This window comes from Apteryx mantelli, chromosome 4 (assembly GCF_036417845.1).
Source record: "Apteryx mantelli isolate bAptMan1 chromosome 4, bAptMan1.hap1, whole genome shotgun sequence".
Lineage (NCBI taxonomy): Eukaryota > Metazoa > Chordata > Aves > Apterygiformes > Apterygidae > Apteryx > Apteryx mantelli.
Genome location: NC_089981.1, coordinates 50,755,441 through 50,782,076, shown reverse-complemented (window position 1 = coordinate 50,782,076; position 26,636 = coordinate 50,755,441). Strand labels below are relative to the sequence as shown.

General features: G+C 42.9%; 2 protein-coding genes across 2 annotated transcripts; both read right to left on the bottom strand.

The window, feature by feature from the left end:
- Nucleotides 1-7,074: 7,074 nt before the first annotated feature.
- SYNJ2BP (synaptojanin 2 binding protein) lies at nucleotides 7,075-15,824 on the bottom strand. Its single transcript, XM_067296544.1, has 4 exons — nucleotides 15,744-15,824; nucleotides 11,311-11,447; nucleotides 9,676-9,771; nucleotides 7,075-8,617 (listed from the first exon to the last, which is right to left on the bottom strand). Exons 1-4 carry the CDS (start codon nucleotides 15,814-15,816, stop codon nucleotides 8,477-8,479), a joined length of 447 nt encoding a protein of 148 aa, XP_067152645.1. The 5' UTR covers nucleotides 15,817-15,824; the 3' UTR covers nucleotides 7,075-8,476.
- Nucleotides 15,825-20,333: 4,509 nt separating this feature from the next.
- LOC106498091 (disintegrin and metalloproteinase domain-containing protein 20-like) lies at nucleotides 20,334-22,541 on the bottom strand. Its single transcript, XM_067295675.1, has one exon. It carries the CDS (start codon nucleotides 22,539-22,541, stop codon nucleotides 20,334-20,336), a length of 2,208 nt encoding a protein of 735 aa, XP_067151776.1.
- Between the last annotated feature and the right edge of the window lie 4,095 nt (nucleotides 22,542-26,636).

Below are 26,636 nucleotides of genomic sequence, written 5' to 3'. Positions count from 1 at the left end.
TTGTTAAATAACAGAAATACCCATTACTGGCAGTTTCACATCCTATTTTCAACCCCTCACACTAAATCCTTAAGGGAGATAAACAGAGTACCATTAAAAGGCAAGCCAGAAAATTCAAATTCATCCAGAGGTAGATGAATCAGGGTCTCAACAGAACAGCTTTGGGGCATGCTAGGATTTACCCTCTGCTCCACGGGTGACAATTACCTCTCAGACCTATCACTACTGGCAAACAGAGATCTCTTCTCCACGGGGAAAAAACACTCTTCTCTCTCAAGCTGTCTAACTGATTAACATAATAAAGTTTAACTCAGAGCAAATGTATCAGCCTGTGTTTAGTCTCAAGTCTGTGGTTTCCACTTCAGTCTTGAAAAAGTTCTTGTGTTCTTCCAGTGTGTGGAGGAGCTGGTCATAGGCACAAAACTTTCAGGATTAAGCTGGGAAAGGCGATGTGTTTTGCTGAAGGCCTAGCAAAAAGCAGTGCATTCTAGGCACTGAAAATTACTGAAAGGCCATAGTGAAGCAAAGTTTTAGAGAACAGTTTCCAGTTCGGTACTCTTAAAATAGATTTGCATTCGACAAGCATGAGAGATAGCTCTTTGCCATCATCTTCCTCTCACCTCCCCCTCCTCCAAACAAAGCATGGTGGGAACAGAGGCCAACATTGTATTACTTCCACAAAGCAAGCGGTTCACCTTCTGTATCCGCTATTGTTCAACTCTGAGTCAGAAATGCTGCCCTTATTAAAGGCCAGCCTGAAATCTCTCCCTTAAAGTGTTAAATGTCATTATTGTCAGAACCAATTTCAGTCAGTTAAAGCATCTGAGAGCAAATCCCTACATCTTTAACCACTTCAAAATCAAGGGCACATTGACTTTATGCAAAAAAATAAGCCTGCATGTAGGTTGAAAACAGGGTCTGCTCCTTGAAGGATCAGCACAGATGTTTACAAGACATTGACCAAGACGTACACAAGCAGTACAACAAGGTGGCCCCAGACCTGGTCCTTCAGCAACAACTGTCGAGTCCTAGGTCTGGGATGCCTTTCTCCCTTTCCAGCAAATCATTTGTAACCAGTGACTTTCAAATCATTCCAGCCCACATTTCCATACTTCACATTGAACAACAACATATATTTTCTGATGCCAGCATTTAAAATGGCATTTAGAGATAGCAGTATCTAGGGGATAAAATTCAAAAAATTAAGAAAGGTCAAATCACTAAGTACCTGATACTGAAATTTCTTTGCAGAGCTGTTATCTTCAAGTGCTGGGTTTGGATACAAACTGTCTTTCTGTGGCACTTTTGCTGCAATTCAGCCACACAGCATGTGACAGCTCAGCTGGGGCTCAAACCTCACGCTGCTGCAGGGACTTGGAGGCCAAGCAGCTTGGTTCCAGCAGTGAAGCTTCCAGCGTATACAAGGACTGCTAAGCCAGACAGACTCCTGTGCTTTCTCTGGCCTTCATTTCTTTCTGATTTCTGCTCCCCTCCCATGCTACCCCAACATGGCAGAGCCAAGAATACATGACTACTTCCCTCATATAGGGGCACTCGACCGCCTCTGCTATTATCATTGCCACAGAGTGTGTGACCAATGTGCCTTTTTGAGCATCAGTTGACACAGTCTGCGGAGCAGCATAAACAGAGCTGCAGCTAAGTCTGCTGGGAACCCTTCTGAAGTATATTATTTGCACAATAAAAGAGAAGGAAAAACACCTCCACATACTCTTGGATTACTACTCACTTTTCAAACTAAATTTCTGAACTATATTCCCAAATTTTCTATCATACTTGCTATATTTAGAAAGAGAAGGGAAAAAAGCCCTTAATACTACAATTCTCGTATCTCCTTTCATTCTATGTTTCATTGTTTCAGTGATTAAGAACTTTACTACGACATGATGAGAAGCAAAAGATCCTTCTGGGTAACTGTGAACCCACTACCTCATGTTGTTGATAGCCTATATACATAAGTGAAACACTTCACAAATATTCACCAGTTAACTGACAAACTTCTTTTATACAGTCTCCAGTTCTATTTGGAAATCCCCATGCTAACAACTCCTAATACCAGATTGCTAATATCTCAATTATTCTACAAAAAAAAAAAAAAATCCTTGCACTAATGCATGTGAAATAGCCTCAATACCATGTAATTTAGGCTATTTCCAATTTAACAGCTTCATGTCCTTCAGTTAATATCAATAATCTACCTTGAAAACTATCTATCAAATTAAAATTTAAAGTGATTCAGGGAGAGAAAGCTTCTAGTCTATTTGCAATAGCATTATTAACATCCAGAGGAGTTCTAAAGGTGCATCAAGTGCTTATTACTAGTAACAATTAAAGTAGTTGAAGCAGGCTGTTGTGTCAAAGATGAAAAAACAGCCTAGCTTATACCTTACACTGCTACTTCTCCCTTCCTGGAAAAAGTTATGTTTAAATCAACCCAACTTTCCCCTACCTGAAGCAGTTCTAGTGAACCAGGCTGAGTCTTGATTTCTTTTAAATTTCATTTTCTTCTTTAGGAAATCACTTTCTCCTCACATTCATGAATAAGAACAAACAGGTTTCCTTCACCCCTTCTTTTCTCACCCACTCTGACTCTCCTAAAAGCTTTTCCCAGTGATGTTGTTAGCCACAGACATACAGAACAACCTTGCTCTCAAGCATAAGTACAGCTGTCTTTCCAAAACTCTGCCTCTGCCAGTATGTATTCTTCCTCTCTTTGTCTTTGCATATTTGCTGGGAATATGCTGTTGCAGCAGAATAATGACATGCTTAGCATGTATCACACCTCTCCTGGCTGTTATGCTTTCCTGAGTACTGGTCACACTGTCCTCTGGCTGGTGATCCCTGGCCAAGGTCTGCTTATCCTTCCCATCCAACCCACTGCAGAAAATAGAGCACAGCTGTAACAGAGACTGACACTCTCTAACAACTGGAAACCTTTCTTCTCCCAGTACCACCCACAGCCAGGAACTTGGAAAGATGAGTAACTGACACAGCAAACGGATGAAAGGGGCAGGCCTGGAGCTGAGAGTTGTGATCACATCAACAGAGCTCTTCAAAGAGATTCCCAAAAATAGACTCCATCCCTTACTGCTGGAGAGACTGGAGCATCCTGCTTAAAATACTGACACTCACCAAAAACTTCCAGTCTCTCATAAGCCCAACATTGTGTTATTATGGGGCTTTTCTGGGATCAGTTCACAGCTGATCAGAGCTTGTTACTGCTGTAAGTATACATACATATATACATATGTATAGTATACATACATATATCTCAGACGAGAGCACACCCATGCTTGTTGTTCTGTTGATTATTCTCCAATGCTTGACACACCAGTCAGAACAAGGGCTGTCACAGAACTAAGTGCCAATGTCCATTTCCACAGGGAATAAAATAGGGAAGGAGCAAGTAACACTAAGTCTGAGTTAGCTCGGAGCACAGGTCAGAATCTGGCAGTACATCTGACATAACTTCTACCGACCTTAGGTGACACAGATGAATGAACAAATACCAGTATCTGCTGACTCAAAGCAAAAAGCAGCAGCAATTTTTCTGCAACAATTGCATTTGTCTCATGGTAAAAAAATGCAAGTCAGGCACATATATTAAGCTGCTGAGAGGTGGGGAAGAGGGAAGGCAGAGATGAGAATTTTACTAAAGGGAACCATGGCTGGAAGACCTATGCATTTAGTGAGAAAGCAGAAGCAAACACAGACGGATGTTTCCCCTTGCACACAAACACCAGCCTGAAAGCTTGGTGAGCGATCTCCAGTCATCCACATGGTAATTTGAATAATTATCCTGCATACTTAGCACAACTATACTTCTTTACTAAGAATGCTAGCCTAGAAGAGTTGATTTTGGTAGCCAGGTAAGACAGATACAGCACTCTCTACAGCAGAGTTTGCCTGTTATCAGCTACAACTGCAGCAACATGGATAAAAGCTCTCAAATTTGAGAAGTAAAGTCACATTTTGAATCCACACAGCATCACTCTTTGTTTAAACCAGTACGCACTCTCATCATAGGTGGATCCTTCTTTAAGAAAGCTTTGGAAGACATGGAGTCTCCCTCGGCTGCACAGGGGGAGACACAGAGCAGAATTTCAAAGCGGAATGCACTGGGCGAGGCAGCACAGACACAATATCTGTCTGCCTGAAGCTAGTCACGAAAAAAACCCTGAGAACAAAGGTATAGTTAAGGCCCTCCCCTTCAGTCATCTTCATGTAACCCTTCCCTTGGTTCCACAGCCTGTGGAACCCTCTCCCATAAGTAGGTTACCTGCTCTTTCTTTCAATCTGAGCAGGGAGAAAGACTTCCAGATGTAAAATCCACACCAAAAAATAGGAAAGAGGAGGGAGACTAGCCCATAAAGCTCACCTGAACAAATTATTACCCTTGTATCAGCATCTTCCAGGAAGAGAACAGATGAAGTTTAGTTTGAAAGACCCTTGAACCAACAACAGTTGCCAGAGGAGAAACCATGGCCCCAGCTGAGGTGGCAACGATTATGAATGAGGTCAAAAGCCCCAGGGAACTTTGAAAGAACACAGGCTTCACTCACACAGCGCAGATCACATTTGGGTACGAGAGGATTTGGAAGTCAGAATAGACAGGCACATAACATGAGCTCCTAGTGTCACACTGTGGCCAAAAGGGATTGCTCTTTTGATGTATAAACTGAAATGAAGTGAATTTACCTCTGTATGTAGCAATGGTGTTTATATTGTGGTTCACTGACTCCTTAGGGCACTGAAGAAAGCAAAAGAAGAGGGAGAAAACTCTACACCACTTCTAAGAGGTCCATAAAAGCCATGCAAGGTAAGCCAGCTGTTAGGAGTTGGCTTAGATTTGCTATGCAGGGGTCTGCACATTAAACAGCAAATTTTTAAGGGTTTGCAGATAAAAACAGTATTGAAAACATCTGGAATATGGCATTGATGTGCTTGATAATGAAACTCTGCACACATTTGGGATGTCCGCATTTTACAAAGCAATACTGAAAAACTAAAAAGGGCGCAGTAAAAGGAATCCACAAACTACCCCAAGAGAGAAAGTATCTTACACTGAGAATCTTAAAGGGCTCAGTGGCTTCATTTCTTAGAAAAAATATGCAAGAGGTAAGGCAATTACAACACACACATGCCTTCACAGGGAGAAACTATCAGTTATTACAGGCCTCTTTAATCTAGCACAAAAAAAAACCAACAAACCAGTTTTTGAACCTGAAGGCAAATTAAAAATAAGGCATCTTTCCATCCCACACCCTTCTTTTTAGTTTGTTTGTTTTAATTAAAAATTGCCAAAGAAGTAGTGCATCTTCATATTTTGATATCAAGTCTGGCTAGTCTTCCTCAATGTTATGTCTGAGTCAAATACATATTATTAGCACATACAATTCAGGAAACTAGGTGAAACACAAATGCCTAGAATGTACAGAAACTCAGACTAGATGGATTTGACTTTAAGCTACGGATATGAAAATCCAGGCCTCAGCAGGTCAGTAAATTCACAATAAGCTTGAGGGGATAGATGAGAACTGGAAAGAAACAAAAGGATTTAAAAGTATCAGCTGCCTTAGGTATTCATGGCAAATGAGTTCTCAGAAAATATATAAATGATACTTTTTGGATGCTTTTTAAATTTATCTTCAAGGTTTCAACTTTATAACTTTTTTTCAAAGCCCCAAGTATATGATTTTTACTCATTTACTGAGTAACAAAAGCTGAAATTCTCACTGATCACTTGAGTTTACAAGCTGTCCCCATTAGACATTTTTTTAATTCATTTCATATGTAGAAAACATATATACAGTGTTTAGCCTAAAGATGAAATTCAAGGCTACAGAAACTGAGTGGAGACGACTTTGGAAAGCATGCAAAGTTTAGGTGACACAGTCCAGCTGCTGACAGAAAATAAGCTGATCCACAGCCCACAGAAGGTGAGTTTGAGGCTGAGGTGTATTTTTCACAAAGATGATGTCAATAATGGGACAGGAGGTGGCAGGGATTAGAAGAGAGACTGCTTGGTACCCCTCAGACACTGGTTTGAGGAAGACAGACACAAAAAGGTGCTTCTGAGGGTAGAAGGGTTAGACTGGAAGATTTAAATTTTGAGTAGACACTACTTTCCTGACTTCTGGAAAAGCCACTGAGTAGCAAGATATATCATCTACCCTCATATTAAAATTATTCAATAACTGAAAAAGAAATCCAAAGAAACACTATGCACCAGAAGGGCCTTTCCTTGCTCAGTATGCCACACCAATTATCTGGGCATAGGATATTACCCCTGCCCCATAATTTAATAAACTGCCTACACCACAGATGGCAATCAAGACTGAACAGTGTCAAAATCCCAAAGCTGAAAGGAATACACAAGGGCTCAACTTTCTCTGCTTACTTCAACAAGAAAAGAGTGAAAATAACCACTCCCTTCTATAATGCCTCATCCTCCTTAGACTTTTCTACACAATCCCTCTCTTGCAGATGAGGGACTACATATAGCTGAGGACTAACAAGTGAAGGTTTGTCACACACAAGCCTTCTTTCTTTACTGTCCTTATTCCGATTCCTTAATCACGTTTGTGAGTGCTCTACGTGGACAAACCAAACACTCAAAGCCAAACACTTAGACCGGTCTTAGACAAGCAAGCTGGTTCATGCTGCATCTGCAAAAAGCTATCTGAACAGCTGCCCATGCTATCAGACTTAACTGTTTTGTAGAACAAGGCAAGTTACTACATGCCTGGGCCCAGACCATCCAACACATGCTTCCCCAAACCTCAGGTCAAGTCTCTTCCCAAAGCCCCCTAAGAATATAGGGCAAAATTCCTCCTGTTCTCTCTCTCCCATTTACAGTGGAGCAGTTTATGGCCAAAGCAAGACTTCATGTGGTCTAAATGCACTGAAACTCTTTGTGGTGACATAGGAACGTCATGTATAACATCATACCACTTCTACCTCCTCCAGACACCAGAAATACAGCTCTGAGCAGACACGCAACTATTTTGAATGCATCAGAAAAATCCCGCTAAAATAATGAGGAATAGAGACAAGTAAAGCATCAAGAGACCAGTTAGATTTCTTTGTTTGAATACATATACATTGCATATGTGATTTTTTTTTGGCATCATACAGACCAAACCATACATTTTGCTTTTCTTTCACAAAAACAAACAAACAAAAAGCATTATTTCTTGGAGACAAGAGAAATAGGTCTTACCCCACAGAGCTCAGGTCAGCTGAGGCATTTAAAACCATACAAATTACAGTGAGAAAATAAGATCCTGCAGGTAATTTCAGCAACACTCTTTCCAGAGTAAGGGTTTCCTCCTTCTGTTTTATTTACTAAGCCTTACCCTGGCTAGCACCTGCCAGTCTATCTCCTCAACACCACATCAGTCTTAGGAAATAACCAATAGCCAAGATGAACTCAGACTGCTCTGGGCTCCCCCACTTCCATCATCCTAGGATTTTTGTGATGACAGAAAGCAAGTTAGCTGCTACAAAAAACTTTAGATAAACTATTTCCCATGCAAAAAATAGCCCCCAAAACAAAGCAAAAACCTTTAACCTGAAAGATTCAGACTTCAAGTAGCTTAATGGATGGAGGTGCTATTGCTTCACTGCCGCTTTAAAGACCCTTCTGCAGCCTCAGCATGACCAAATCTCTTGCCATTGCTTACCCTTGTGATTCAGTTGTCTGCCTGTCTCTCTCTCTCCCAAATACTAGCACTTTGCAGAAAGCTTCCTCTTGCAGCTCTGACTCAAGAACGAGCATCCCTTCTGATAATCAAAGTTTCTTTCCAGCAGCAGGCTATCTTCTGTCTTTCCAGAAACAGTAGAATACCTCACCAAGACTGCATGTTAGCTTTAAATCAGCAACTACACTGATAATTTTACCTGTGAAATCACAGATCAGATTTTATACATTTTTCCTAAGGCATTTATTTAGCAACAACCAAAAAAATTTATATGGAAAAATAAGATACCCTCCACATTGTTTCTCTTTATTCATCGTTCAGAGACAGGGATGATTGGTTGTAAGAAAAATTCAGTGGGAACAAGGTAAAGTCTCTAGTAAAAATTTTTGCTTTAAAACCACCCTAACCCACCCCCACCCTCTTTAACAGGAGTCACATCTCAAAATATGGAACATATGAGCACGTTTGAAAGTTCACAGTGCAGAAAAGAGGGACATAGCCAAAAACTTCCTCAGACTAGTCAAAAATACAGCTATCCCACTCTACATGTGAACACAGTCATCTCTCTTCCCCTTTTCCTTTCTGCTTCCATCCACCCCACAAGAAAATCAATATATAAAGAACATTAGCAGCAGCTTTACGATAGGCAATGATGCTTTTGGACATCAGTCTGTGATAAGATCGTTGATTCTCTCTTTCTTTAAATTACATCCTAGCTGTGTAAAATAGGCAGTGACATCCAAAGCATGAACTCTTCACATCCGCTGTCGATACCTCAGCACGATCCAGACTGCCGCCACAGCAAGCGCCAGGCCTGGCACAAGAATGGCTGCTAGAGGAAGCCCACCTGATTCTCCATCACCTCGATGACTCACCGGGCCATTTTGTGGCTGCAGCTACAAGGGAAAGAAAAGTATTTGTGTGAGAGAGCCCATTGCAGGAGAACCCGCAATCCCATGTCAGGACCAGGTGGTACTGTAAGGACATGCAAGATGGTTCCCCCAGTTACCTGTGCACTCCACACATGGGAGGGTTAGAACGGCTTTACTGAGCTGAGCTTTACTACAGGGTACCCATTCACTACAAGTCACCATCACCCTCATGTTTCTCTGCCATTTTATGTACTAGCCACCAGGTAAAGAGTCCAACAGCTGGAGCAGGTTAGGTCTCATGCAGCAAAAGCAATGATATACACATACCCAGTCATCCCTTGGTGCACCTCCCACCATACCATTTTCTGGTGTCATTCCCAGGAAGAGGGCATCACTAATCCTCTCCGTTTTTCCTACTTGCTCTGTGCACTGGTCCAGAAGATTTACTCCTTTATTAAGGGAGTAGAAAAGGGGCCCCATCCCACCTCCTCACATCAGCATGCTTCAGGTTGATCAGTATTTCCTTCATCAATTTCAGTGCTGGCCAGAGACATCCAAACAATAACAATGGATTAAGGATTCCCCTCTTTCTATATCCAAAATGGGGCCAGTATATTTAAACTGCAGCAGCACACATTTCCTTTATGCTGGGCTGCAAATGCTTCTCAACACTAGTATGAGGTAGATGACCTCTGAAACAACAAGGAAATTTTGTCTCCGGTAAGATTTTGGACTCTCGGACAAAACTGGAGAACTTGAGACTTTGCCTTCACAGAGAAACCTTTGCCTCTGAGAAAGAAGAACTGTGAGAAAACACACCGCATTCTTAGCAGGAAAACAAAGACTTAGGGACTCCTCCAAACTCACCTTTTCACTGATACTGTTACAAATGAGTAATGCAAGGGATGGATACAGCTGATAGTCAACTAGAGGGAGCCATAGATCAAACAAAATCTTTATATGCATAATTTACACTGAGCACCTTGACTGGGTATTTTTCTGCCACAAAATACACATCCATCAACCAAAGGAACCAGTCTAAACTAAGCTTGGAACAGCCCTAAGAAACAGGTAAAACATACCCTGCGCTGAATTTTCAGAGACACATCATAGCCTGCATTCCTGAATAGTTCCACTGCATCCTTGTGTCGTAAATCTTTCAAGTCTCTGCCATTGACCTAGCAAAAAAAGAAAAGGGAGAACCAGCTGCCAAAGGGTAAAAAGCAAATTTTTCATGACACAAGCTAACATAGAAAGAAAAGGAGACAAAATTCTTCCTCTTACAAAGCTCTGCATTTAGAGCATGATACTATAATCAGCAAGATCCAGATTCATCCACTCATATTATAGATGTATTTATGCTGAAAGATAACATGAGAACCTTCAAGCCAAGAAACAGAGGTGCTGAGAACACTACCTAGGAGCAAAACCAGAGTGTAAGATGACAGTTGTGTCAATAGCAGCTTCTTATGTTGTTGCTTTACTGGAAAAGAATCCATACAATAACTGTGACAGCTAAAGGAAAATAAGAGTAGCTACAGGAAAATTATTGTTAGAGTAAATTAATACCTTTTCCACATTTCACCCTCTACTGGTCTACCTTTGAAACCTTCTTTCTCTTTGAGTGTTGTAAACAAACATTTAAAAGGACATTGACATAGAAAAAGACTTATATGCACACTTGCCATCTACTTAGATGTGTTAGGGTTTTCTTTCATTCTAAATATCTCACAGCAGAGGGTTTCTATCGACTTGATTTCATTCGGTAACTCCTGATATTCATCCTCATTTTTCTGTTTCATCACTATTACCCCTAATTGTATCCCCTGAGGTCACACCCTGTTCCTCCCTTCTCTTGATATTTAAAACTGCCCAAACACATTGCACATGAATACTAAATTGTCAAGAAAAGATACAAAAATTTTCTGCAGTTTAATTTAGTATCATTCTCTGGATCAATAATAGGCTTTAACTAGCACAAGTCATTGCGTCAATTTATTTATAGAGGCTAAAAAGTTTACATATGGAACACAATAAGCAAGTCTAAAATAAAATAAAAAAGAGTATTAAATGATTGTGTATCAGATTAGGAGAGGCTACTTCTTCAGTCCACCGCTTTTTAAAGCATATTGTCTTGTAGGCTTGCTAACAGCCAGCGCAAAAGAAACAGGGGGACTGTACCTCAGTCACCTTAAAACATTTTTCTACAAGGAAAACCAGCCTATATTATTCCTGATGAATTGCAATGAAGTAATTTATGGCCTAAAAGTTCAGATCCTCCTGAACCAAAAGATCAATAGTCACTGACTATCATGCAAATAAACAGAAACTTAGAGGTGGAAGACCAATTCATTTATTTACATGTTTGTAAATGACAATCCAGTGAGAGCAAGAAAAGGTCTGATGAATCCTAAAGCCTTTGGGAGGCAAGTCACAGATGAAATATAAGTGCAGCACCAAGCAACATTTCTGAGAACAAATCAAGAAGGCAGATGAGATGAGGCCCTTGCATAGAGGCACTCCCACCACATTTCCCTGGTACTCAAAGCTCTCCTCATAACCCAAAGACAGGTCCTCCATGGAGTTTCATGAGGATCACCTAATTGCGTTCATCACATCCTTCATCTCTGCACTCTGATGGCAAACCTGCATCTCTCATCATGTCACTGATCACAGCACTTCAAGAGTACAACAAGGTGACAGAAGAAAGGGCTTACCGCTAAAATTTTATCTCCTTCTTGCAATCGGCCATCAAGGTAAGCTGCCCCATCCTTTTTGATCCGGCTGACATAGATGCTGCTGTCATTGGAAACGTACTGCTGATCGGTCCCACCAACAATGTTGAAGCCCAGCCCTACAGTAAGCCAAAGACAAAGCTGATGAGAAATAACCCAAAGCTTAAGACATTCTTGCTGTTATGGGGGACTGCACCCCCCACCCCATTGTCCTGTCTTCTCCTCCACACCAAGACTCACAGCACACAAATCTGCATCATCCTTTCCAGTCATCACTGTCTAGAGAAGTTTGTCTCATCAAACTGTTCTTCAAAGCAGAGGAGAGACCTGGACACCTTAGGGGCCAGAACTTCATTCCATAAGGTATCCATGAGCTGTTGTCCACTGGGTGTTGGGGAATACTGAGGGGCATGCTAACATTTCTAAACAGCTGATTCAGCCTTCAGCAGGAATAAGCCTCTTCAGCACAGCATGAAAGCAAAAGAAAGTATTTTGCATTTCACAGGAGATTACCGTAAGTCATTACCTCTGAATAACTAGGAATTATGCCTCACGAGACCTTCATGAGCTGGGACAGAATTAGGAAGGGCAGGGGGCATCAGACCCCTTCTACAGACGAGCAAACAGGCAGGAGGAGCTGTGCTACCAGCTCGAGGGCACCTACAGTTCTGAGCGCTCCATTTCCACATCTAGTAGCTGCAGCTGCCATTCTTCACCTCCGAGAATAAGATTAGCTCAGGCATGGCTACCTCAAATTTTATTTAACCACTTGGATTCCTGGCACAGAACAAAAATATGTCGGGAAATAAATACAACGTTCTTGGATTTGAAACAAAACAAGAAGAAATACACACACATTAAACAGAACTAATGTCTACTTCACGTTTCTGATATGTTTTGCATTGCTCTTTTAAGTAAGCCTTGATTACAGATCTCTAGGTGGAACCAGTTGCCGGATTAAAGTGCAGTTAAAGATTAAGACTTCTTGCTTCATCAAAATCCAGAAGAACAAATTGAACTCAAAAGTCTGGAAAAATACATGTTACAAGACCACATTCCCTATCGCGCATGCAGCCCAACTTCTCTGTAAGTAATAATACATGATAAGGGATTGGAAAGATTCCCTAACAAGAAGCTTGTGACAAAAAAGGAAAGAAAAGTCAAGGAAAAAGAAATATATCAAAGATACAAACAAAGTAAACGGAGGAAAAAAAAAAAACTTTTTTCTGGCATAAACCAGGCATCCAAAACCTATTGCCAAGTACAGCTGAAGGCAAATTGTCCCCACATTTGGCCAGGCTGATTTATTTATTTTCTCTCAGGGTTGGGACTAGAAACTCTGGGAAGGCAAGTTGTAAATGAAAGTAAAACCACATTGTGCCTGCTGGGAAGTAGCTTCTTAAATTAGGCACAAGAGACCAAAGGATGTACAAGATGAGACATGGTATTTTAAGTGTGCATCTACTGGCTGGGAAGTAAAGAAATACTAACAGCAATCTTGCCACACCTGTCCTTCCCCTCCCCCTCCACCCCCCTGGCAGCTTCAGACAAATGAGGACAAAGATGGAAGGGGGGACAGACTGAAGAAACACTGACATTTCACCTGGACTAAATCTATTCCAAAGAGGGACACCTGTACAAGTTAATAAACGCTTCACTGAGAATTAAAAAAAAAAAAAAAAAAAAAAAAGATTCCACAAACCTAAAATGTTTTGCCATGAGGCCAATAACCTGGAGACAGAGGGATCAATACTGCAGAAAATATGAGGTTTAATCAACACCTGGCTCTTTATTAAAGAGCTAGAAAGAAGGAATCCCAGTTTCAGGGTAGACTGATTCTCTCTCAATTCATATATCTAACAACAATATGCATAAATATATATTTTGCAAGTTTTCACTAGTGAGAGGGAAAAGAAATTAAAAGTCACTGTTTCCATCAGCAGAGGCAACATGAGGCAGGAACAGATCTTTGACAAAAAGAGGCAGCAATTCATGTTAGGCCAAGTTAAGTATTCACAGTATTTGCTGCAGGGCTTTTTCACTGTGTCTTTCCCCCAGCACTTAAACAAATTTCCAGTCTGGCTAAAAATATCTTCCCTGCCATTCCCTCAACTCTTCTGCTATTCTCTTCCTTCCAGCTCACACAATCACAGCAAAAGACATGGCAGAACTACAAATAAACAGCAGGGGAGAGAAGAGAGCACCTGGCATTAAATTCCTTGTCTACAAGTGACCAGAAGTGGAATGACAGTCTCTAAAGCGGGCTTTGGGCTAGCCTTCCAAGTCTCCCTGACACAACAGACCTGAAACCAACTCCTTTATAAAGGCAGTTAAAGGATCATGATTTGCAGGGTTAGAAAAAGAGATATAGAATAATACAAACCTGAAATTGAAACTACAGTCATTTAGTTTTACATAAAACAGGGTTTTTCAGCCTAATTTATAAAAGGAAATTTTTAAAAGAGACATACACAAAACTGTTTTGTGTTTGTAAATGTGTTCTCCCACTCAGCAAATTTTTGCCAAGGACATTTAGGATCAGACGTTATTTTAGATGGTCACAAACATGGTCAAAATTCAGATCAGAGAATTATGGGATTGCACTGTGCTTTACAGATAGCAGCATTCTGTTCCTTCAACAGAAATTAATAATAATTCATGTGATAAATGCTTCAAGATCATAAGGAGCCACAGGGACCTTCAACCCAACTGATTATGACATAGCTAGAAATCTAATGCCAGAAAATACACAGCCCATCTTAACGATGGGATGAATGCAGCTCAGAGGAATCAGATTTAACTTCCAGTGGCCACAGCAAAGACCTCCCACCTCTGCCCTTCAACATCCCCGTCCCCCCTCAAAACTCTAGGCCAAAATGTTCCCAAACGTAGGGAGATGCTTCCAATCAGAACGGGCTTCCTGTAGCAAATAACTTCTGCTGACAAACATGTTTTTATTAGCTTAGGCTCATGACGGCACTGACATAGTTGCACAGCTCTCAGACTGGTCACTTCACACACGACCAGTCTGGAGAGCAGGCGAGGTGGAGAGGCAACTGCCTGCGACTGACGGATCAGGCTCACCCTTCGAATTTCAGCAGCTGCCATCAGGTCCAGAACCGACCCCAGAGCAACGCTGCTAAGAGACTGGAAGTGGCACCAAAACGGGGAGTCAGCTTAGCTCACCTGAACTAGGCTGGCATATTCAGATTATCGGGGGGCCTGTCACGTTTAAGCTAACCGAATGCAAGTACAAAACCAACCAAAAGCTTATCAAGGTGGAAGAGGAGGATGGGACAAAACTGCACTGTTATTTGCACACCCTCCCTGGGAACAACTAGATGTCCACAGCTGTCAGTCCACCACCATTCACTGGAACTACCTCCACCAAGAGGAAAGAAAACTGGCATTCACTACAAAGACGTGTGCACTGCAGTTCCCAGAAAGGTACCTGGAGCCAGAGCTGGCCAGGGAGCATGCACAGCATTTGTGCAGGCAGACGGGCTGGCAGCTTTCCATTCGTGCTTATTTTAACTAAAGAGAAGGCCTCACACACCGAAGGGCAATTCTAGCTTCAAAACTTGCAGTGCTTCAGATCCAGGGTTTTGGTTCAGACTTGTACATTTGATGATAACTTGCTACACTTCTGAAAGTGCAATTTTAATCACGTAATTTATTCTGTAAAAATACCAAAACAAGCACAGGTCTGAAGACCTGGTTGCTTCTATTAGAGCACGACACTGCTGCAACAGGAAAAAACAAAACCAAAAAATGCCCCACAGACTTCCCCTTTCAATCAGTACTACTCCCGTTTAACCTCCAGAAGCCCTCTTTAGTGATACAGCAAACAACCACACGAAACGGAGAGCATGTGCATACACACAGTCACCTGGACTACAGTTTTTAGAGATCCTCCCTAATTTGGGGCGTCCGGTTGGGAAGCGCTGAGCACCTGCCCTTTCACTTGAAAGCAACAGGAGCTCTCCGAGGCGGCAGCAGGAGCTACAGGCATCTGTCAAAACCAGATCCGAGCGGCTGCCGGCTCAGAAACCAAAAACAGCCGGTGCTTCTGGCTGCTGTTATCACAGAAGACAAAGTCTGACACAGTTATCTTTCGCTTGCGCAGCTCGCAGTCCTTCCCCTACCAGGGTACTCACCAGAGCACCGGGGCCCAAAGCGCGCAATTCCCCCCCCATAAAACGCCGGCGGAGACGGGACGCGGGGCGGAACCGCGGGCTCCAGCGCGGGCCCCAGGCCGGGACGCAGCGCGGCCCCGGCACCGCCTTCCCGCCGCTTCACCGACACCGGCGCCGCTGGTTCCCCCAGCGCAGCCGCTGGGCAGCGCCCGGGGCGCCGCCGCCGCCGCCCCGCGGGGCCCGAGCAGCGGGCGGCCCCGGCCTCGGCGCCCGCCGTACCTGAGGGCCCCCGCGTGAGGCTGATCTCCTCCTCCGCCAGGCCGCCGCCGCCGCCCGCCGCGCTGCCGTTCATGCTGCAGCCCGCCGCCGCCGCCGCCGCGCTCGGCCCCCGCTTTCGCTTTCCTCCTCCGCCGCCGCGCCGCGGAGCGCTGGGAGTTGTAGTCCGCGCCCCCCCCCGCTACCGCCTCCTACCTACCAGGCGGGTCCTGAACCAAGCAATCATCGGGGGAAAAATGTATATTTTATTTATAAGACAAAAATTTATCTCTAGCGATTTTGTTAAGATTCTGCTTCAGCACATGCCGCAAGAACGGCAATACGGATAAATAAAGGCAGGAAACAGCGAGTAGGTCCCGGTGCCACTTAATCACCTAGTTGCTTGGCGCTATTAGGACAGTGGTGTCTGTATGCCCCGGGAATTTTAGTGAAGAAAATGAAGACTGGGTGCTCTGGTCTTCGGTGGTACGCTACTAGTTTGTTTGTTCTGCAAACAGACTTTCTAACATAACATGGTATAATGTCTATTATAAAGCATTCATTCTGTGTATTACAGTAAGGAATATCAATCATTTCAATCAATTCATTCCAAGATTGTGCGCACTCCCTGAATTTAACAGGGAGAGGCCCCTGCTGGATGCTCTGGGTTACAAAAGAATCATGCCACTTGCCTTAATGCTACAGCATTAATGCTTAATGCTATACAACGTGTTAAAACGCCTGCCCAGGATGTGAAAGACTGACATCTGAGCCCCCATTATACCTGCAGTGACAAGCAAAACCATGACTTCTGCATCTCAGGAGGACTTCTTGAATCATTAAGCACAAGTTTTCTCACCTGTTTCAGTCCAGTTTGCACAATTATGCAGTCCTGGAATACATATCTGCTAGACATCCATACTGCAATTCTCATCGTCTCCAGAAAGCTTTGTTTTTTGATAATGGTGAAGAACACTGTAAAATGAAACTTGTACAGTGGCCATCATAATTGTTCTATGTTTTCTCCTGATTCAGATTCTGCTAATGCGGTACTTGGCAAACTCTTTGAAGACACATACAGTTCCTTAGCAGCAGTTTGGATGTATTTTGAAGATCACAGTCTTAGTTCAGAACCAAAAAAATATGGTGTCTGCCGATCTGAAGATAACTGCATTATTAACAGGTTCTGTAAAAGTCTTGTTTAGTCAGGAAGAGATTTCAAACAAGAAACACAGGTAAATCATTTTAACTTACTCCTGGCCAGCTCCTGGCTTCACCTACCACTACTAGCTCTCTACACGTAAATGTCTGCTTAGAGTTAATACCCTGCTGTTCTGGTACAGACCATTTCACACACCTTCACCATCAGACAATTTCCTCCAGCATTGTTTCATATAATAGACTGACCTCTATATAGACTATAATAGACTTATAGACTGACCTCCCCTTCTGGGAAATGAGGCAGCAGCATTTTCAGGCTGCCTCTTCCGTGTCCAAGCAGCTCAGACATTGGCCCGGTTCTAGGAGGAGGGACTAGACAGTGATCAAGCTGAAAGTTCAAGACTCACACTGAATAATATGTAGGGAAGAGGAATGACTTCTAGTCAAAGCTTGCCCTGAATCTCGGCATGGTAACTCTGGGTGAGGGGCAAGGGATATGACATCTGGTCAAGGTATAGACTGGCGTATCATTTTTGGAATTAACCAGAGGGGACTGCTGAACCAAGAGGATCCTTCCAGGTAAAATTACCATATCTGTGCCTTTTTTGAGAGTTGACATGGGCAATGGTTTACTTCAGGCTGAATTTAGGCGTCCAAGTCTCTAAGTAAGCACCTAAACAAGGGACTAGATTTTTAAGTGTCCAGCACTCAGCAGCTTTCATTGGCTCTAATACTTGCCAGATCAGAAAAAAACAGGACACCTATTTAAATAAAGAAGTTATGGTCCTGGCTTCTCACATCCATTTAAAATGGCATTTGAAACCGGAGGGGGGGGGGGGAAAGGGTGAAAACTGCAAAGATTAGGACTGAACTTAGACTTGCACCCTCATACCGCAACAGAGTAGTAGGACATCTCTAGCAAACCACCAGAAATATCAAGTTATTCATTGCTGTGCTGAAATCATCAGCAACAACTTTTTCCAAGGACAAAATCTTAGCGAGTGAGCCCACACATTTTAGGAAACATAGACTAGGTTTGTTGGACTTACGTTTGACTTAGCTTATATGGACTAAGCAGAAATAGAAGAAGGTGTACAGTAACAATCCTGTCCAAAGCCTGCTGAAAGCCTCCCATTTAACAATAATGTCTTTTAGATCAAACTTTAAACAGAGAAAATGGAAACAAGGAACAGCACTTGATTGCTTTGTCTCTTTGAAAACTGCATTGGCAAATAAGCTTTCTAGCCTAAATTCTACTTTTATTACACTTCTGTCTCTTCAGTAGTATTGCGTGTCTGTAAATAAGAGCAATCTGTCTGCATAGATCTCAGTTTCTTAGATCTCAGCATGGGTCTATACTCTGCAATACTCATATACTCAGTACTTATACTAGTAGCCAACAACAGCAGGGTGTCAAGGTGACACACTAAGACTTCTGCCACTGATGTTTGTGTGTTTAAAAAGGCAAAATAAAAAAAAAAATCTGCTAGCACTTAAAAGTTGTCTATAGCTAGTTAGAAGGTGCTGGGTGAAGTGCTTGTGTCACTTTTATCTACATCTTCACTTAATCCACATCCCCCTTGTTTGTCACATATTCCAGGTGCAAGAAGCAAGGGATAAGATAGTTACTTTCTGGGAAAAGAGAGATTTCCCCCCTCCCCCCCCAAATGAGTCTCTGGTTGTAAGACATAAATTTGGGGTATCAGCCTAAGGTTGTTTACCTTGTCTTTTGACATAAACGCAGGATTAAGTTTTCTTCATCTAATCAGAACCATCCATGTTGTATCAAGATAACCAGTGTGGCATGCTCAACAAACAATGTGTTACCTCTGTTCACCAGACAAAAATAGATAACCGTTTAAGGACCCACTTGCTTTAGACAAAAGTCATGACAAGTTGTAAATCATATTCTTTACATTTCATATCCAATCATAATGTAAGCAGCCCTTTTTGGATGCAAAACACAATCATTTTATAAAACATAGAGAAAAAAAAAAAAACACAAATGTCGCATTTGAGAGGCTGCAAGAGTTTACCATCATAATTTCTAGAGCCACCAGCATCTTTCTTCCCAAATGTTACAAATGTGGTACTTATCCTGCCTTTACAGAATGCCTGCTAAAAATACTGTCTTTGCTTTCCAGATAAGAATAATTTTCTTTTTTTGCAGCAGACATGCATTATAGCCCTGAATCCAGAAATCCCAGTCCTTTAAGACAAAGTTTTTGCTTAAGTCTAGACTACAGATTCCTCTTTATGTTGATTTGGTCAAGGGATCTTGACACTGCTATAATAATAAAAATAATACTTACTGAATGTTATCTCTAGATCCTTCATGCTTCTGTATAATTTAGACAAGTTTTATCCCTTGTTAAAAAAATTAAAGTTACAATGCTTCCTTACCACTCTGTTCTTGCAGACACTCCTTGTCTGCAAGGACACATTCAGTAACAGCTTACAAAGAAATTGCGTAGTAAAGCAAGAGAAACCCCAAGATGGTTTGATAAAAAAATCTATCAAATATAGAAAGAATTATCGGTATGGGAGATTTGCAGCATAGTTCCACATATTTTAGGTCCCAGCAGTTATGTTTCTGCTTCCAGTTAAATGTGCAGCTTCACAGACAGCTTCTCGTAGCAACAGTAAAATATGTAGCACTTTTAGAAGAACCCAAGAAGGGTATTGAAAGGTTTCCACAAAAGAAAGACAACTTGTTCTTGTGAAATGTGAGGTTTGATATCACTAAACTTTTGAGGTACTTCTTACAGTTCAGAAACACAGCATCCACCAGCTTGCTTTGGATAGTACTTCTCTACCATCTCACAAAGTGAACAACCTGTTCCTAAAGTCTACCTCCCCTTGAAACACTACTCTGTGGAAACCTTTGGAAGGGTTTATGCCATAGATACCTGTCTCTCACTGGAATAGCTGTTTCTTGCCTGCCTATGTATCACTGATGTGAATTAAATAAAGACTGCTACAGCAACTTTTTTCTCTCTTTGGTTATTACTGAATGACAGAAGCAAGATGCTCACAAACATCTCTCACTGTGAAATGGAGGGACACTTGGATGAACTGGATCAAAATACTTAATTTATTCACACCTGTTTTAAAAAGTTCGCATTTCTAAACTGTTGAGATACATGGAGCGTAAAGCCACACCTACTGTTTGCCCAGATACCTCAGTTTAAGAGCTCAGGGTGAAAAGAAAAGAACAGCATACCTTACTGCCTACATTTATTATCTTAAAATAAAGATAACATTTACCCTGTATTTGATGATGTTTCATGAGAGTACAACTATTCAGAATGTGTTGAATCATTTTGATGAATTAGCAGCTGGCTTGGCTCAAGGGCTACTGGCAATTCTTTCTTGAGCGTCCAAAGCTACTGCTTGCTGGCCTTTCAGTAAGTGCTCTGTGATGGACTTGGACTCACTAGCAGGTGTTCTCTTTTAGGAACTGCCAGGATTTCCAGCATTTGGAGCAAATGCTGGGCTTTTGCTGTGGAATCGAGCTGTTATCCTCCTAAACCATCCTGCTATTTCCCGTTTATAACATAAGATAAGGGTAGCTCCGAGGACACAGAGAACAACAAGGCCAAGGACTGTTATTCCTATTTTTGCTCTATGAAAAATCTCCCTGGCTGGAGGAGGTCCACTGTCAATGCTACCTCCAAGTCCTTCCAGTTCGCAATATGGAGGAGCCCAGCCATACTCGCAGTGACAGTTCTTACGATTGTTGCACACTCCTCTGTTGTGGCACTTTGTCACATTACAGTCATAGTTCAGCAGTGAGACATTGGTACATGTCCTGTTGATACAAAGCATATCACTACCACATGGCGTGCCATCTTTCACAGCCCCCGTGTCAGCTGTAGGCATCCCTACATGATAGTCAATACCCCAACAATTTTTATCTCCAACAGGGGTTTGGATTATGGTTATGTGGTTGCGTAAATATGGCAATTTGTGTATGTTTTCACACTGGATCCTACCACAAAAGATATCCTCAATTTTGCATTTTATAAATCGAATATTGTTTTGAATACCACAATTTCCAAACCGGTCACCTCGAGTATTTAGTGTTCTGAAGCAATCCGAAGGAGCAGCCCTGGCTTTTTTGCCAAAGAGATGCTTGCATTGTTTGCTGTGGGAAGAACATTTTCCTTGATAGCAATAGGCACCATCCTTGCATTGGGCTCCATCTTGCAGGTACACATCTGGCTGGCACCAGGGGGAAGTCCCATTGCAATACTCTGGCAGGTCACAGTCACCAGTACTTGTTCTGCAGAGTGTTCCTGCTGGAAGGACCTGACAGCCCTTGCAGCATTCTCCAGATGCACAAACTGAACCTTGAGTAAATGTACAGTTAGGGTGGCAACAAGGGTCCCTTCTGCAGTTTGATTCTGAGCCACAGTCACATTGCTCTCCATTTTCTACTACCTCATTCCCGCAATATTCATGCTTCATGGCGTAGAAACTGCCAGGTGCTGGTGGTTGACGCAAACAGCCTGCACCACTCCCAAGCAAATCAAAGTAGTATCTGTAACTGCAGTCACTGAATGAATCAGTGTGGACCTCACTTTCATACATAATGCATTTCTTCCGTCTACATTTACAACTTGCTTCATCATGCTGCATCCCAAGAATATGGCCCAGCTCATGGGTAAATGTGACAATAAATCCAGACAATTTCCTGTCAGTGAAGGACTCAACTGCTGATGACCACTGGTCATCACATATGGACGACAGATATGCCAATCCCAAAGCCTTTCCAAAGCTCTGAAATGCAAATAAGTGAGCAGCATCATGGCGCATCCGTGGAGACAGATTTGTCTTTTTCCATTTGTTAAAGTCTGTAAGTGTCTTGCCTACAGAGTTAGTAATATTTATAAGATTACCTTTGGTCCAGATCTCCAGCCCCAAAAGATACAGCTGAACAGAAAGCTGATCATACAGAGAGTCCCCAATATTGATGATGTTCATGATTTGCCTGAAGACTTCAGATTCATTCCCACCTGACTTCACAAACCGCACTTGGTCCACAACCACCACGAGCTTCACATACCTGATGTGCGTCCACCATCCCTGCAGCGTGTCCTCCTCCTCCACCCAGGCAACCTGGAGCTGGGGCAACAAGGTCTTTTGGTGCTGCAGCTCCTGCTGAGTCAGTCCGCAAGTGGGACCTGTATGATCAGCAGCCTCCTCCATGCGGTAGAGGACATGCCGAAAGTCTGGATCATCAGGGACGGGCTCGATCTCATAGGTGCTGTCCTCCACCCACAGCACCCCGTGGAGCCCTCCCCAGCAGGTGCTGAGGGCCACCAGGGAGCCAGGGCTGCCCTGCACCTCACCCTGGTAGAGGCAGTCCTCCGGCACGAAGGGCTGGTCATCCCAGCGGGTCCCATCCACCCCATAGCTGACCAAGGTGAAGGACTGGGAGACCAGCCCCCTCCGGGGCCGCAGGTGCAGGACCCGCAGCCGCCCCTCCATCTCCAGCCGGTAGGAGAGGGCCAGAGGGTCCTGGGTGGCCCGGGAGCTCAGGCGCCGTGGCACCGTCACCTCCGTGGCGGCGATGCGCAGCGACCCGGGCGCATCTTCCTGGGCGGCAGGGCTCCCCGCCAGGCCCAGCAGCACCAGCAGCCGCAGCAGCACCCCCATGGCCGCGCACTGCCGGGCGCCCCACGGCGCTGCGCCGCACCCTGCTTTGTGACCACCTGGAGTCAGAATGGGCCCTGCCCGCCCCACGGCGCCCGCCCACCCCGCGGTGCAGAGACCCGGCCCCCCCGCCGCAAGGGCGGCTGCGCCGCAGCCTCCCTCACCCACCCCCTGCCGAAACGGCACCCCACTGCCCGAGGGGGGTGTCCCCTGCGCCCGCCAGGGATGGCGCTGCAGGCATCCCCCTAGCTCTCGTGGGGAGGACAAAATTTGCCTAACGCAAGCATGCACACAGCTTTTAGTATTCTTCATTTTAAAATTAATGGGTATTTCTCCTGCTGAGCGTAAGAGCGCTCAGTGAGGAGGGGCCCTCACTGAGCTTCACACTTCTAGTCATTGATGTTTATGCTGAGCAAACAGATCACTTGGTTAGACCACAGGAAGAAAAAAGTCTGTGTTAATAGCTCAAAGGTTGGCTTTTGTTCTGGTCACTTTTTTGTTTCTTAAAAGATCATTTGTGACTGGACATCAGGAATAGAGAATTTCAGACCAAAAGAATATTTGGAAAAAGCTTAGGGTCCAAACTGAAAAAATACAGAAATGCTGGATATGAGAACACAATGCTTCCCCTTGCCTTTCTTAGTAGGTGCCTTACTACAGGTAGGGGCACAGCTATAAAATAAAACAAATCAAAAGTAGAGTAGAAGTAGGGATGAACTTGGTCATGTTATGTATAATAGTGCAGATACAAACTAATACAAAAAAGTATAAAAGCATAAAGCCTATTTATGCCACAGTTGCTACATATCTTTATCAATGTACCCCAAGCACAGACATCACCAGTGCAACAGCAGCTTTCCTACCTCATGACCTTTCTAAACATTCGCACTGCAGAGCAGGGAGAAGAGGGAGGTTTCAGGTGCACTTCCTGCTTGGCTGCCGTCTCTATTTTAGGAAACGGCTCCATCAAGATACATCTATAAGAAAGTGATCTGGACTGTGGTAAGACAGCATGTCCTGTACAGTACAGCTATGCACACTGGCTTTTTGGCATGTTGTGCCAGGATTTGGCATACCCACAGCTGCTATCTCTTGGGAACTCTCCACAATTTTCTTTTCAGCACCCAAAACATTTCTTGGCCAGAATCCAACTCGCCACAGCCCTCACCTTTCTCAGTTGCAAGAGGTGCCCCCCTCCATCACAGAGATCCTCTTCTGCCTGTCCTTGGGCATCAGTTTCTGAGCAGTGACCATCACGCAGGCACAAGCAGCGACATGCATTTCGGACAGGCTCAGACAGGCACCGTCCCTCAGGAGGCTGAGCAATGAGAGCAGAGCTGGAGGCTCAGGGCCTCCCTCTGCTGCTTCCTCCCTCAGGACCCCTAATGGGGCAGGTTCCTTGAGCCAGCTGGAGGGCAGGTGTAATCAGCTGCTGCAGAGGTTAGCTACACTTGTCAGAGTGGGCTTCAGAGCCTGCACGTTGCTCATTCTTGGTAAGAGCGGCCAGTGTTGGTAGAACCCACCTCATAATACAGTAGTTTAGACTTAAGATGACGGGGGATGCCTGCTTCTGTTACTAGGTTATGGTTTCAGATAATGTTCTTCAAATAATTCCCCATTAAAAAAATAAATTATTTTCTAGAAGGTTCTACAAAAATCTGGTATTTTTCATTTGACAAAGTTTATTCAGTTATTGAAGATGCTTATCACAACACAGGCTAAAAGAATACCACACTAACAAATCTATCCCTATTGTAGCCTTTACACAGCTAAATGAAAATCAGTTGCTTTAGATCAGGAACAGTAAGTGTGGCACAATGACCACAAACCTCCAACATATATGTGGATCATCATTGATGTTTTGACATCTTCCTATATATCCATAGCTGTGTATTGTTTGAAGCTGTTCATTATTGTTTTGGCTAACAGCGAGTGAACTCAAAGGCTGTATTAGGCTTAGATTTACTGCTTTTCTTACTAATTTTAATTTTAAAGCTTTAGAAACTTTTTTCCTATAAATTCTCTCATCTGTACTTTTAAGTTTTTGAATAATTTTCCACTGCTACTTTTCACGTATCTCTTTTGCATTCCAGAGCCTTGAACTGTGTCAGATTGTCTTTTGAAATAAATTCAACTCAGGACACAATAGCTATAATAGAAAAATCCTATTACATTATCTTTTTTGTGTACAGTGTCTGTAGTGCTATTTTTAAATTCACGCTTCTGCTCTGTGACCATTCCTGACTTAGGCTATAAAAGAGCCCCTACTAAATCACTCTGCCAACTCACTCAAGATATCATATGCCCTACTCCCAGAAGTTGCCTACTGCCTCCCCCCTCCCCCCCGTTAATTTATGCATAACCATATAATTAGGACTAGGAGAAAGAATTTGGGTCCTATCACTGAATTCATGGCTTTCTTTTTTTTTAAAAAAGATGTGTCAACATAACAGTTCATAACACAGTGCTGAGCACCTACAGCAAGTCCTTCAGCATCAAGGTCACATCAACAAGACTACACAGTTGTGTTCAGATTAGCAGAGCCTTCCACTTCTGTACTCTGATCAGGTAAGGAGTAGACAGGATTTTGGGGGGGGGGGGGAATGATTCCCATTATATGGCAAAGAACAGGTTGGAAGAAAAATGGCTAACCATACAATAGAGCAGGGAAGATAGATCACATCAGTCTGTAGCTACTCAACAACAGAAACATTTGTTTAGCACATTTAACTGGCTTTCACACAATCCACCTTCCCCCCCCCCCAAAGGTTTTTTCATCTGACAGTCCCCTAAAATTTTCAGAGAGGGGCGAAGTTCCTGCAGAACTGAATCCTACCAGCAATTGCTTTACTTTTCTCACTTACCATCTGTTGAGTTTTTAGGAAAGAGTGATAGATCCAGCACTCTCACGCTGTGGACTACAGGCTAATAACCACTGCCCTTGCAGAAATAATTGAAGCCTTCCAATTGTTGAGAGATCAGCAGCATAACACCAGATCCTGTCCTACTGGACAAATTCCCCACCCCCATCCATAATCCACACTATCTCCATTTTTGTAAGATGTGGATAATCTCTGTATTTTGGAGTGTTTATTGGTGTTAATGGCTGAAATGAATCAGATTCTAGAAGATGATGAATACCAAACAAGAGACTGAGGAAGAAATTAATTTCTTATTTTCAGAACAGGTTTTGAACACAGAGGTAGCAGCTCAGGACCAAATACCGAACTATTAAGAGAGAAAAAAAAATACTGAATAGTTTCTTATTACCTGAGCACTGCTCATGGTGTTTACTCAAAAAACGTATGACTCCTATGGATAAAATAGTTTGGCCTGGCAATTAAAAACTATCATAAAACAAACATAAGAAAAGGGACATTACCTGAAGCTCACTAAAAACAAACACCCCCCCCCCCAAACTCCACACCCCTTAAAGGTTACTAATGCATGTTTGACTTTGTAGACCTGCTATGGCTACATATGACTGTAAACAAGTTTCCTCAAACAAAATAGTACTCAAACTAGGCATTTGTAAGTGGTACATTTCCGACTCGGCATTGTGCCACTGAAATCTTAGAGCTCCGGTTAACCAGTCCCATTCCTTGCTGAGGTTCGGTCATAATTCAGCAACCCAGTGTCACAGTTTATGGTGCTTCTTGGGCCCTTTGTTCTCATGGGAAGTCCTTTAATACAGGAAAGGAGGCATAACCTTTTGTTCCAAGTGTATTCATACTACATTGTAATTATTCAAGGTTGAATATATCTTGAATATCTCCAACTTGTTTTGAGCATTCCAGAATAACTGGTCTCTATATCTTCACTTGATTCAGGACTTCACACTAGCTTATTATCCACTTCCGTCAACATTTGGAGAAATAGTTGCTCCAACTTTGCTTTTTTTTTTTTGCCTCCCCCCCCCCTTTTTTTTTTCTTCCATTTGCTTATCTACATATTTGTTACAGCCTTGGATTACAGGACAAAAGTTACATAGGTCTTTCCTTTATTCAATAGCTACCCAGTCAGAGCTCTTCATCAGCTACTAAAGTAGGTGAAAATCCCTCCTATAACCTCCAGATAAATTTGACACAGCAGCCTGAC

Excerpts from the sequence above, each read along its gene's own strand:
- SYNJ2BP (XM_067296544.1), bottom strand. The coding sequence starts at position 15,816 with ATGAACGGCAGCGCGGCGGGCGGCGGCGGCGGCCTGGCGGAGGAGGAG. Across the intron at positions 11,448-15,743 it reads CCTCACGCGGGGGCCCTCAG|GGCTGGGCTTCAACATTGTT; the intron begins GTACGGCGGGCG and ends GGCTTACTGTAG. Across the intron at positions 9,772-11,310 it reads AAGGAGATAAAATTTTAGCG|GTCAATGGCAGAGACTTGAA; the intron begins GTAAGCCCTTTC and ends TTTTTTTGCTAG.
- LOC106498091 (XM_067295675.1), bottom strand. The coding sequence starts at position 22,541 with ATGGGGGTGCTGCTGCGGCTGCTGGTGCTGCTGGGCCTGGCGGGGAGC.